General features: G+C 37.1%; 1 protein-coding gene across 1 annotated transcript; it reads left to right on the forward strand.

The window, feature by feature from the left end:
* Nucleotides 1-2829: 2829 nt before the first annotated feature.
* Nucleotides 2830-13802, forward strand: LOC127637562 (protein BTG1-like). The gene is made up of 2 exons (XM_052118677.1): nucleotides 2830-3235; nucleotides 9809-13802. Exons 1-2 carry the CDS (start codon nucleotides 3091-3093, stop codon nucleotides 10174-10176), a joined length of 513 nt encoding a protein of 170 aa, XP_051974637.1. The 5' UTR covers nucleotides 2830-3090; the 3' UTR covers nucleotides 10177-13802.
* Nucleotides 13803-14175: the final 373 nt, after the last annotated feature.

Genomic DNA, 14175 nt, shown 5'->3' on the forward strand with positions numbered 1-14175 from the left:
TATGGCTTTCAGTCCTTCTGTTTGCTTTGAGGCCATACTAAACTCCTAAAAGTTGACAAAATTATCTTTTATCAGATTTATGCATTTCTGGGAAAACGGACCAAAAACTCATCTTACACTTATGGTGTATCAAAAAAATGTTCCAGTAAAATACTCTCTAAATTCTACTTCTAACTAGCAGTAGCAAGCTGCAAATCATATTTCAGGGACATGATATAGTTTAAAGGATATATCCAATTTAAAATAAGCCCTTCAATGTGTCTTGCCTCAACTTCCTATTTCAATAAGAAAAGAAAAAAACGGCACAAGTGATTTCATGGGGTCTGTAAAGTTTGACCAAAATGGTTAGTTCATATAGTGGAATGAATTGTCCTATCTGATAAAGTGCTTATCAAATAGTGAGTTTGTACGTACATGTGCTCTTAACACTGATATCAAAGGGTAAAGAAAGCGAGGCATTAGACTCAGAATTTCGATATGTGGTTATTTGCTAAATACAAACATTAGCTGGCCTTGGACCAACACTTGTGACAGTATAATTGAATGAAAGGTTCCAAGAGCAGGTCAGGTTGAGCCTTGAGTCAGCACACAGCAGTTCAAAGGTAATTGTTCTTTGCAACATCGAAAAAGCAACAGAATTAGGCCAGAATGTCCCTTGTCTTCCTCTGAGGAGTTTTTGAAACACATTTCAGCAGTTTATTCCCCTGATAGAGGGACATGGCCACATACACATCCTATGCTGTTCTAAAAAACATTAAAACCAATGTTTCTCTGAGGGCTAAAAACCAGCCCATGGAATTGTACAAGTCCTCAACTTAATCAGCATAATCACGCTGTCTGCGATAAATGTGCCAAACTTTTCCTAAAAGCAGATGGTTGTTGAAAAATGACAGGGATAGACAGAGCATTGTTAGAGAATTTTGGAGGGGTTTAAGTTCCCTTATCTATTTTCCAAGGCTTTTTTAAGATGAAGTAAATGGCTGATACAAGAGCTGTTTGGATCACTGCAATCAATGTCAAAAGATTCTTAGATGTGGATGCTTCATGTGAATAATGTGTAGGAATATAATCATTATTTAAAGGGATATTCTGGGTTTAATACAAGTCAAGCTTAATCAACAGCATTTGTGGCATGATATTGATTACCACAAAAATTTATTTTTACTCGTCCCTCCTTTCTTAAAAAAAGCAAAAATCTGGGTTCCAGAGAGACTTACAATGGAAGTGAATGGGGCCAATCTTTAAACATTAAAATACTCACAGCTCAAATAATACACAAGTTTTAGCAGGCAAATGAATGCAAGTACTTTTATAAAATTATCAGCTTCACATTTCCATCTTTAAACCCTCCAAAAAATTGGCCACTCATTCACTTCCATTGTAAGTGCCTCACAGTAATTTGATTTTTGCTATATTAAATGAAGAAATTACTTCTTGTGGTAATCAACATTATGCAACAGATTCTGTTGATTTAGCTTAACTTGTATTGAACTCTGAATGTTTCTTTAATGCAACTTGTTTGTTTCCTGTATGCTGGAATAGACAGACTGTACGAGTATGTACTATATGCTGATTTAAGCTTTTTCTACAGATAGTTAAAACAAATGACTGTTTGTTCATGAAACTTGTGGTTGTGTAGGATGCACATTGCTTCTTTAAAATGCTACTATAGTGCATTTGCATTAAAGGTTGGGTCTTCCCCTTGAATTGTTTGGGTAATTCCAAATATCACTAAAGTTTCAACAGAATGCGGAAGTAAATAGGCCTATACATCTTTTACATGCCAGTTTGAGCTGTCTTTACACACAACTTTCAATCACCACAGTAGTGCTTCAAGCATTTATATTTACATTTACACATTTGGCAGATGCTTTTATACAAAATCACTTACAGTGCATTGAAGGTATACATTGTATCAGTTTGTGTGTTCCCTCGAAATCAAACCCATGATCTCAGCATTGCTAGTGCCATATTCTACTAGTTGACCTACAGGAGCTCACATATTTTAGATTGAGGATTTATTTTTATTTTTTTCCTTTTATCCCAATTTGGAATGCCCAATTCCCACTACTCGGTAGGTCCTTGTGGTGGCATGGTTGCTCACTTCAATACGGGTGGCGGAGGGCAAGTCTCAGTTGCATCCGCTTCTGAGACAGTCAATCCGCACATCTTATCATGCTCGTTGTGCATGACACCGCAGAGACTCACATGCGTCCCATTGAGAGCGAGAACCCCTAATCGCGACCATGGGGAGATTGACTCTATCCTCCCTAGCAACTGGGCCAATTTGGTTGCTTAGGAGACCTGGCTGGACTCACTCAGCATGCACTGGATTCAAACTCGCGACTCCAGGGGTGGTAGTCAGACTGAAGATTTTGTTATGTTCTAATCAGTTTAAACCATCCTATGAGAGTAGTTTTAGCAGTATTTTGCCCTTACAACAAAGTACAACGATACAATGATGGTGTCAAATAGTAATACCATGTTTCTGAAAGATATTTAAAACATGATGGTACTACAATAACATTATGTAAATACTTATTGCATTGGAATTATTTGTACATTAATGTGAGATTTGAAGCGCTGTTATGGTGTTGTTGTTTTTTTTTTGGGGGGGTGTAATTCAGAGGAAAGGGTTAAAGAGTCTTCATTTAGCCCTTTTTTTTTCTCATGCTCTGTTTATTTCTAGAGTGGTGACGCAATGAACCCACTCCTCCGCGTAGACGTCACTTCGTGTAAGCGTCGTGATTGGCTCGTTTTTGTTGCTGTTGCTGCGTGTGGTGGCGGGGACATTACATAAGGGCTGTTCGCTTTCAATACAGTCTACTCTGCTGGGGAACCGTGACGGAAAAGGGTGGTCACGTCGTTGACAGGAGCCCACCTCGATTTTGATCGGAAAAACCACCAAAGTCACAGCACTGTACCGCCCTGGAAAACGCAGCACTCACCAGATTTGTTCTGCCTCGACAAATAAATGCTCAACATAGGCATCAGAGAAATAAAACACACGAAAAACAAAGACCATTTTGTGAACTGAAACAAAAGCGCACTGGCCATACAGCACCAAGATAAAGCCCACGGAGCCTCTCAATGCATACCCTTTGTGCTCGGGGAACGATGAAGCCAGAGATAACCGCCGCCGTCGGATTTCTGTCGAGATTTCTGCGGATTAAAGGACATGTGAACGACAGACAGCTCCAGACATTCAGCCAGTCCTTACAGGACATACTGGCAGGTAAATGAAAAAAATCAACATTTTTTTCTCATGGATGTGAACTTCGTGTCTATTTATGTTTATTTTCATATTTAATAATGAAAGGTGTGGATAAACACTGACCTCTGTCTTTGAGGTAATGTATGGGGTTGGCCACATAGGCGGAAGCGCACGGACGCGTTGGAGGCCGTTCGCGACTGAACGTGTTCTTGCGATACGTAAGGCTCGACGCAGCGCAACGAATAGAATCTAACGTATGTGTCTCGAGACGAGTTTTTAACATTTAAAGTTCTTTTGAACTGGACTTGGCGTCTAAAAAACGCAAGACGTGACGCAACGGTCAAAATGTCTGTCTCGCGCCTGTTTACATATACAACAACAAAAGCAGTGAACGTTTTCTGTATGAACGGCCCCTTGTGCGCAGGAACATAAAGGCGCTGGCAAAAACAGCAGAAACCCACGACCTAAAGATGGACTGACATGGAAAAATGGGACAAAAGAACGAAATACATTTATAACAGAGTTCAATCAACTAAATTTGGCCAACGGTGGATTTGTGTCGTTCACAAAATGGATGAATTAGCCTCCTTGTACGTGGTGTGGGCAGGAAATGACGTAATGCACAAGCAGAATTAATAAAGATTTCATGTTTTTGCCCGTATTTCATTGTAATAAATGTGTAATAACAAAGCGTACAGTGATATTGACACACATGATATGATATTGAACAGGCATGAGAAAAACATTTAAGCTGTTTTGGCGCTCGAATTCATGGCTCTTATTAATTTCTATAAAAATTTATGTCAGTTCTGCCTATGTCACAAATTACCAAATATCGAAACAAATGAAAGAAACGGTTGTGTATTAGTATAGAGAATTAAAGTGCGTTCATTGTTTAACTGCATCAGTAAGAGCTGTTATTTACCTTTGTTGATATTGTTATAATTTCCCCCCTTTTCTAATGGGAATTTTTCCTGTCTGTATTTTCAATGAATTAGCGTTTTATTGGGCCCTTTATTTAGAAGACAAACTATAATAAGATAATGCATATAAACAATTTAATGACAACAAGAAAGAAACACATTCATTTTGAACGCAACACTATAATTGTAATATCATAAATTAATACACAAGTTCTACTTTAGATGTTTGTTACCAGATTAAAAAAGGTGTTAGGAAAACTATACATTTATATATGCATGCTTTGTTTAATATTGCTCTTAACATTTTAAACCTCCTTCTTTTTATTTTTCTAAGGAACAGAACATCAAATGCTGTTAGTAAACAAATGGAGTTGTGGCCCCAGTCTGACAAAATGGCTGCCAGCAGAAAAAGGGGGGGATGTGCGTGCTAGTTTCAGTTCACGTAATACTACTGCAGTTCAGAGGATTTTATAATGTTATTATAATTTTTTTCTCTCTCTAATTCCCTGTTCAGCTCCCTCAGTCCAACAAATGTTCGCACAATTGAACTATGCAGATTCAATTTGGCAAATAATCCTCATTTAGGTTATTTTAAAAGTGTGTTAATTCCTTCTCCACACAGTTAAAGTGTGTGCATGTGTGTTAAAGATGGTGATCTGGATTACCAGACTGAAAACACAGGTGTTGTGTAAGATCGCTCTGAAAATCTGCTTCTCCTTCCTGTTTCTCTAATCGAAGTTCGCACAGCTCCGTCCTAATTCCCCACTGTAAAGCAAACCGTAGCTCAACATTTCACAAACAAAACTCCATAGCACAGTTCCAAGGTAGTTCAAATATTGACAAATGCCAAGTTCACTTATTTGTTTGTGTACACACATTTTAGATGTACATGCAGTGGGCCTTGCCAAGCTCAGACCCAACCCTTATAGCCATAAGGGATAGCAAACACGCTTGCACAAAGCTGTCTTTTATGAAAAATTTGCCCTTTGTGTTGATTGTCATTTGGCCTAATAAAAGTAATTTTTCACAGCTTTTTGCAGTCACTACTGCTGGTTATATTCAGCAATTTACCATATTAGAATTAATTAGGTTAGCAAATTTTTTAACTTCAAGCTGAAAACAAGAACATAAGCAGATCTCAGACTCGCCAATATTTGCTGAAATCAGGTTGCCTAAATATGACGCTGTCTCTTTAAGAGGAGGATCCCTCCCCCTCCAGCTGCTCTGCCAGGACTTCAGCCTTTTGCTCTTGTGTATAGAATATAATTTGAGGACTTTGTGGCTATCAGGCCGATAGGGTATTGTGCAATCAAAAGGCCCTCACTCGAGCACGTAGGCCGCGGACACAGATGGTTAATGGTTGTTTATCTGTGCTCTGCCAACAGTCTTTTTCTTACTGTGAAAAGCATCCTTTGTGGATACTCGCACCCATTTTACTGTAACATTTGCGGCATATCAAGTCCAAATTACCAGATTGCAGAATTTGTGATTAAAAATGTTTTACACAGTACTAAGTTGCTTTTTAAAAAGTCTTATAAATGTTTTTTTTTTTTTTACATATTATAACATATTCTCCCATTATTACTAAATAAACACATGCTAGTGCAGACAATAAATATTACGTTATATCGTAAATCCATTAAAACTAAAACAGAGTTTGTGGGGAAATTAGTAATCAAATTATGATAATACTATAATACTAAAAATGTGTGTGTGTGTCAGTGTTGGGTATAATACAATTACAAAGTAATTAGTTACTGTAATTTTAATTACTTTCAGTCAAAAATATATTGTAATACATTACATTTTAAATTCTTGACATTAGATTACAGTTACTGACTTCAATTTAATTACTTTTAAGGACATTATATGGTAATGCTTATTTCTAATATATTATTTAGGGCTTCCCCCTAATAGTCGACCAAACGTTAGTCGATGAGAAGAGTCTTGGTCGACCAAGTTTTGATTGGTCGATTGGTCTCAGAAAAAAAAAAACTCCACAGGAAATATTTTAGCTAAAAATTCAAATGAAACTGGAGAAAAATTAAGTGCATTTAAAATGTGTTGTGTTCACTTTTTGAAAGATGCTTTTACAACAGTTCTCTGGCAAAGAACCTCATCTGTGCATTCTCTACAGGTCAGGTATTTCGTTGTCTGGGAAAATACTTCTTGTTTGTAAATACATTTGATTTGTTCCCTCCATGATAGATATATCGCAATATCCAATTACATCGGCAACCCTTGGGCTGAGGGATCTGTAAATATTCTTGCTTTAGTGATTTTGCATTGAAAATGTAATTAATGTATTTAAAATATGAAAAACTGAACTCAAATTCATTTCTAAATTCAAATTGCACTCCAAACTAAACTAAAAAGCAATTAAAATAATGTAGGGATCAAAATAATATATATATTATTGATGATAAATGAACCACCAGTTAATTTACCATCAGGCAAGTATCTATCTAAACATGCAGGCGGAAAATTATTTAAACAAATGAAGACATAAAAACAATTATAAATGTGAAACTAATAATTACGATGATAATAATAACAGAAATATAAATCACGGTTCGAGGTGAACATGTTTTTGAATTATATTATATATTTTGTATTATTTTATAGGCTGCAGATTTGTGGTTACAATGAACTGCTCTGTGGAAATAAAGTGAACTGAACTCAAAACACCTCCTGAGCTGAGATGTCTGAGGTCATTTGCAGCACTCATAGATGACCCTATACTTGCAACAAAAAATATCAGAAGACAGAAATAAAGAAAGAGTGAGAACCTTTTACATTCGCGTGTTCCACGAGACTGCACGCCTCCATACAAACAGCGTTAATAATATTCTTACTAATATGATAAAGTGTTTCTTCAAGCACGTGTCTGTGTCTCTACAGGCAAATTATTTATAATATTAATTTGATAATAATAATAATTTAATTAATTAATGGAAAAACAAGTCAAATATCGTCTTGACATCATCAAAAGCATCAGCTATTGGTGATCACACTGACAATCATTGATCCTCGAGATCATCAGCCCTAATGTACAGTTCTCTCTATAAATTAACCAAATGTTCAGAAATATTCCTTGCTGGTTTTTCCGACCCATTCAGAATTATTACCGCTTTTGCCGGTGTTGCTGCGACTCGCTTCGTGCGTGCACTTGTAAAATGTATATTTTAAAGGCTCATTATTACGGTTTAGTAATTCTCTGTAATGTAGAGCAGTATTAGCAATGCTACTAATAACATTCTTTCTCAGCCCTGGAACTCAAAGCATTTTCTGTATGTATGTATGTATGTATGTATGTATGTATGTATATATATATATATATATATATATATATATATATATAATTAAATTAATATCATAAACATGCAACTAGTCGACTAATGGCTTAAACTAACGCCTACTAGTCGACTAGGAAAATCTTTGGTCGTGGGCAGCCCTAATATAATTTATACATGAATTTTGGCCCTGTAATGAGTTATTGTGAAGGAGAAATGTGAGTGTATTACTTGTGTTTAACAATAAACAATTATTTTGATTTTGTTGAGCGGAAACGTTTTTTAGAAAGTAACTTAATAGTAATTATTTATGTGATTTAATTTTTCAGTCAAGTAATTAATTAAGTAATCTAATTACAATTTTGAGAAATTAGTCATTTGTTGTGGATTACTATTTTTAAATAACTTACCCAACCCTGGTGTGTGTGTAATATATTACATTTTAAAAGTATGGAAGATCTGAAACTTTTTAAAAATGTTTGCTTATAAATAACAATTTTGCTAAAAAAAAAAAAAAAACATTTTTTGCAATAAATTCAAGACTCTCTGTTTTCATGAAATAAATTAGGGATGCACATTATGGAAAATTCTTTCACCAATTCACCACCAGCTTTAACAGGTTATTTATTGGTTAACCGATTAGTCATGAATCAAACAAGTGACCAAACAAGCATGACAAAGGTCTATACTGGATGAAAAAAACTGGCTCACATGACAGATGTGCATATTTAGCAATAGTTATTAAATCAAGATTTGAATGAACAACTGTATATTCCCTTATATTTGTAACAAACACATTTTTAATGCATTGCTTGCATACGAGGTGATAACTTTTGGCAGTTTAACTGTGGAAGAATAAAACAGCCAACTTACTCAAAAATTATGCTGCTGGGCAATCCTAAATGTTTTTTATTTTTTAAATCAACGTATATACAGTAATTACATGGCCAGGGGTCAGTATGGATGACAACATAAGTAAAATGCAGGGCTGTAAACATATGCTCTTAGATGTCAAGGCATTTATATGGTACCACATTGTACTCATGCTACTACTAAACTTTAAAGTCTTCACCGACGAAATGTTCCACAGCACATGCTTCATATTTCCTTGTCATTCAGACTGAGTGGTTTACGTGTAGACAGTGCACTTGTGTGTGTACAGAACATGCCCTACATGATAATCCCATCAAATTACCTCTCTATTGTTTCTTTAATTAACCTCTGGAAATATTTGACTGATAGTATTAATCAAGAAAATTGCTAAGTCCGGTCAATCGGTTAAGCTGTTATACGTCAACATCTCTAAAATATAATATGTAATAAATACAGCTCTGGAAAAAAAGTAAGAGACCACAGTTGCTCTGGATTTACTATTTATAGGTATGTGTTTGAGTAAAAACATTTTTGTTTTTATTCTATAAAGTACTGACAACATTTCTCCCCAATTCCCCAATAAAAATATTGTCATTTAGAGCATTTATTTTCAGAAAATGGCAACTGGTCAAAATAACAAAAACTTTGCCGTGTTTTTAGACCTCCAATAATGCATATTCATATTCATTTTTAAACACAATACTAACAGGATCAGTGATGAACTGGGGGTGCTTCAGCAAGGCTAGAATCGGGCAGATTCGTCTTCATGAAGGATGCATGAATCAAGCCACATACAAGGTTATCCTGGAAGAAAACTTGCTTCATTCTACTCTGACAATGTTCCCCAACTCTGAGGATTGGTTTTCAGTAGGACAATGCTCCATGCCACACAGCCAGGTCAATCAAGGTGTGGATGGAGGATCAAGACCCTGTCATGGCCAGCCCAATCTCCAGACCAGAACCCCATTGAAAACCTCTGAAATGTGATCAAGACGGACAGCTACAAGCCATCAAACAAAGCCGAGCTGCTTGAATTTTTGCACCAGGAGTGGCATAAATTCACCCAACAGCAATGTGAAAGATTGGTAGAGAACATGCCAAGATGCATGAAAGCTGTGATTTGAAAATCGGGTTTATTCCACCAAATATTGATTTCAGAACTCTTCCCAAGTTAAAACATTAGTATTGTGTTTAAAAATGAATATGAACTGGTTTCTTTGCGTTATTCGAGGTCTGAAAACACGGCATCTTTTTTGTTATTGTGACCAGTTGCCATTTTCGGCAAATAAATACTCTTAATGACAATATATTTGTTATGAATTTGGGAGAAATGTTGTCAGTACTTTATAGAATAAAACGAACATTTTCATTTTACTCAAACACATACCTATAAATAGTAAATCCAGAGAAAATTTTTGCAGTGGTCTATACATTTCTTCCAGAGCTGTATAGGTTAATGGCTTTAATGACATTACAAACTTCTCTCTTTCCCCTCTCTCTTACAGAGCAATACATGCACCACTGGTTCCCAGACCGCCCCAACAAAGGTTCTGGGTACCGCTGCATACGTATTAACCACAAGATGGACCCTCTGGTGGGGCAAGCTGGCCAGCGCATTGGTCTGAGCATCCAGCAGCTCTATGTTCTGCTTCCTAGCGAGCTCACATTGTGGGTCGACCCATTCGAAGTGTCCTACCGCATCGGCGAGGATGGATCCATTTGCGTGCTCTATGAATCCAATCCCAATGCCAACGTCACCACTGGAAACAGCAACCCACCCATGGTGGACAGTCACATAAGCTGTAAGGAGGAATTGTTGGTTATGGGTCGAACCAGCCCAGCTAAATCATACATGATGACTGTGTCCAGCTAAACGGGCCACTGTTGTCATTTTTAAGATAACGTGAAACAAAAAAGAGAGAAAGAAGAAGAAAAAAAAAAACAGGATGTGTCCTATCGTCCAGGAGATGGAAACCTTGTAGGTTTAATTTTCACTCGTTTGGTTGTCTGTTCTGTTCTTGTGTTGGATCTACCAGAGGCTTGACCCTGGGGCAGCTATGAAGACCCAAGACATCGGCCTCTCGCAAAGACTGGCCCACTCCCACGGCAGTCTTGGGGGTTTTCTCCATCGTCTGCCGATGTTAATTTTGCACTTTTGCTTACATGGTTTATGTTATCACATAAAACCCAAACTCCCTCATAAATATTAAGGAGTTACATTCAGAATCCTGTTTCATTATCTCGCCGTTCACTGTCGAACTGAAGCCCAGACCTACGGTCAGTTGCACCAGGACAGAGTAGCCGCTATGAGCCTCTTTTTTTAATAACCTCACTTTTTTGGACCACAAAGCGGTACTTTTCTCCATTTTTCAGTGTCTGGTTTGCTGTCGGGCCTCCTCCTGGGCTTCAGCTCGACAAGAACGGCTTCAAACCACCTCCATCCTTTACACTGCCGCAATGGAATACCTGTGTCATACTGTTAAACTCTCTAGCCATTATTGGCAATGTGATGCAAAGGTTCTCATGCTTGTAGCTTTTTCTAGGGGTCGGAGTCCCTCCTGGATGAATGTAATTTATAAGACAGACAAAGAAATATCCAACAATGACTAAAACAATTTATTTAAGCCCCTTGTCATACCAAAATGAAAGATGTAGCAAAGTTTTTTTTTTTTTTTTTTTACTTAGAGCAGACGTGATCTACATTTTCTTCCTGATTAGAAAGGATAATGAATGCACTTTGACATTTAGACTGTGTGGGATGACTTTTAGACTTAACCAAGCTGCATTCCATCGCTTTCTTTTTACATTCTCATTCAGTTTCACACCATTTTCATAATTTGTTTTCTTGCTTACACTCTGCCTAGCGTAAGAGCAATGTGGTTGCAGTATTTAAGAAGCCTGTGTCAAAAGGAATATTTCAGACCAGGTTGTTGTCGCATTCAGTAGTGCCGTTTTAATCCTTTCAAGTTACTGAGATGCACACAATTCAGGCTGGTTTTCCATCAAGACTATTTTCTAATGCAGAAGGCTGATACTCAAAGGCAAAACTCAGTAACTACACATTTTGTCTGGTCAGTTATGACCAAAATTTAGACTCTTAAACCAGTGGTTCTCAACTAGGGGGCTGGGGACTGCTAGAGGGCCTCAACAATAATCCAAGGTGGCCATGAGATGATTTGAAATGAAATGGGTTATATCAAAACTATCAAGCTTAATTAAAAAAGGCTAAAATACAGGCCGAAACCATATAAAATCATAGTTCAAAAAACATTTATTAACCTGAAATTATTCTTGAGAAATTATTTTTATCTTTTGGCCTTCGAATAGTGTCTTGGACAATGAGGGGCTCTGGAGTCAAAAAGGTTGAGAACCACTGTCTGACTGATCTGTCCTGAAACAAATGGCTTTGGCTCAACTATGCACAGATAGTGGAGAGTAAAAATTGCAGTAACTATGAAATCAACAATAAAATTAAGTAACTTAAGTCATTTTTCTCAATTTCAGTGTTGGCGTAGTTACTGCGTTTTGCCTTTTTAGAGGAGATATGGCCCTCTGTGGCTACAATAAAGCAGTTTATGCTGCGGGAAAGCTAGAACTGCAAACGTCTCTCCATTGGACAATCCGGAAACCCAAATTACGGGACCAATGTTTCGTATCCTATTATTTTTAAAGCCTCTTTACAAAGACAGCCTGGAAAAACAGATGTCAACTCCTTGTTTGCACACCGAATTGCAGGGCCCACCAATCTTAGATGCTGAACATGGTGCTTGCTTTTTCACAGATGGTCTTCAGCCAGAATAAAAGCCAAATGTCACCGGTCTCAGTCTTAATTAGGAGCGCGCGGTCAAACATATCATCTCCCTCCCTAGGCTGGGTGTAGGAGGGGGTAGGACCCTCATATCAGGGCAGCTACAATCCTCTCCAGCCCCCTTCCTCACAGCCCAGAGGAGAGTTTAGCCAGCACACACACACTGAGCGCACTCCAAACTCACTGAGCCTGTTGTACAGGGCTGAGACAAACAGGAAGAGAAAATTGAGCAATGCTCCTGGTTGAGCTACAAATGGCATTTGTTCAGGGCAATGCTGATGGATTTGTGCTGAATCTGTTAATATTAGTTGTGTGGACATGAGTATGTGCGGGAGAGGGATTGCTTTAGCCTTAGCCGTTAAGCTGCAGAGACCGGGTGCTGATTAACAGTCCTATATGTGTGCTAATACCTTTGACCCCAGAGGATCATGAGGATCATGAGCTGGGTTGTTGATGCACTGCCTTTCTTCCTGTTTCCTTGTTCCTTATTGGACCATCAGCTATTTAAGACCGGAGATCACATTTATTAAGCTGAATTACAGCACACATGCTTCTTAAATCCAAATTTGTATATGAAACATTTGCTGAAGCTATTTGAAACACCTGAGATAGTCAGACGGTCTGCAGTTTGGACGCAATTTGCCATCCCACTCTTCTGAATGCTTTAACTCCGACAGGCAGCCCCCCACCCCTATGGTTTTAATATTTAATATTTTTAACCAGTCTGGTGACCGTAACCAAATTCAGACAGACAATTTGAGTGCTTTTAGATCTACAATTTTTAAACTACTAAGAATTATGACTTCACACCACCTCCACCGAAATAATGACATCAGCAAACAGATTTCACTTTTCACCATTCTGAACCCTGTTTCCGTTCAGTAAACGTTTGCACACAAGTTTTAGTATCGTTGTAATTCTAAAGTCAACTTTGAGCAAGAGCACATGAAATGCACTAATAGGTTAACATTGAAGTTATGTGACTTTGAGACAGCTGAGTCTCTATTGGAATGTATTGACAAGCTCAGGCCACAGACATTCTTATGGATGTGCAGGTTAAGATGTGAAAAATAGAAGGGAATGATTTGGTTCTGACATTCATTTCAGAAGTGATTAGAGTTATTGCCACTTTCACATTCAAAGTGGTTCCATATTTGTAGAATGTATTATTATTGTACAACATATGGTAGACTAAGTACACAACCATACAAATGGGAAGTGCCAATAATTGATATTTTGCTGTGTGTAGACGTGTCCCTTTTTGTATCTCATATTTTAACATGAATTTCTCTTTCATAAGTGAAGCCATTTGTGTTAGGAGTGTTGGAGAGGACCAAAGTTGTTTTGGTAAAAAATAATAATAATAAAAAAACATATCAGTTTCCATGCTCTGTTCTGATAGACTTTCTTGTTTTTTTCTTTTCTTGTTTTTTTTCTTTCTTTTTTAAATTAAAACAACAAAAAAAGAAAAAAATTTGAGCTACCCAAGATAAAGCTGTCTGTATCTTGTGATTTTTTCCTGTCTGTACATCTCTTGTGTTCATTGTTTGATTCTTTAGTCTTGGGTATGTTGTGATGAACTGCTGTAAATTTGTACAGTTCATGTAAATTGATTGTTCGGAAGTTGTACAGATTTCTATATTTTGGAAGAAAAGTTTTTTTTTCTCTGTAATAAAAGATTTCCTATCTTGGCAATGTTTCCATGTAGACCTGGTCTTATTCTTTATCAAAGTAATTTCTGCTAAACTTCCGCAAAGTTCATAAAACATACTAAACACATGCTATGGATCTCTGCCCTTTAGAAAATCTATGCCAGACTTAATACAGTACATAGCAGGACCCTCAAGAGAATTTAAGATGACTGTCCTGCTTTTCAGCTTTTTTCCTCTATTAGGACAAAGAATGGAAGCCTACATGGAATTCAATAGAGAGCATGAGTCTAGTAAAACTTTGATTGGTTAGATATTGTTCTTTATTAGTTCTTGAGTGAAACTTGCTCGTGATAACATTCTGTCCATGGACGGTCATTTACACTTAGTATAATCATTTAAATCTATAAATTCT

The sequence above is a fragment of the Xyrauchen texanus genome, chromosome 45 (genome assembly GCF_025860055.1).
Source record: "Xyrauchen texanus isolate HMW12.3.18 chromosome 45, RBS_HiC_50CHRs, whole genome shotgun sequence".
Lineage (NCBI taxonomy): Eukaryota > Metazoa > Chordata > Actinopteri > Cypriniformes > Catostomidae > Xyrauchen > Xyrauchen texanus.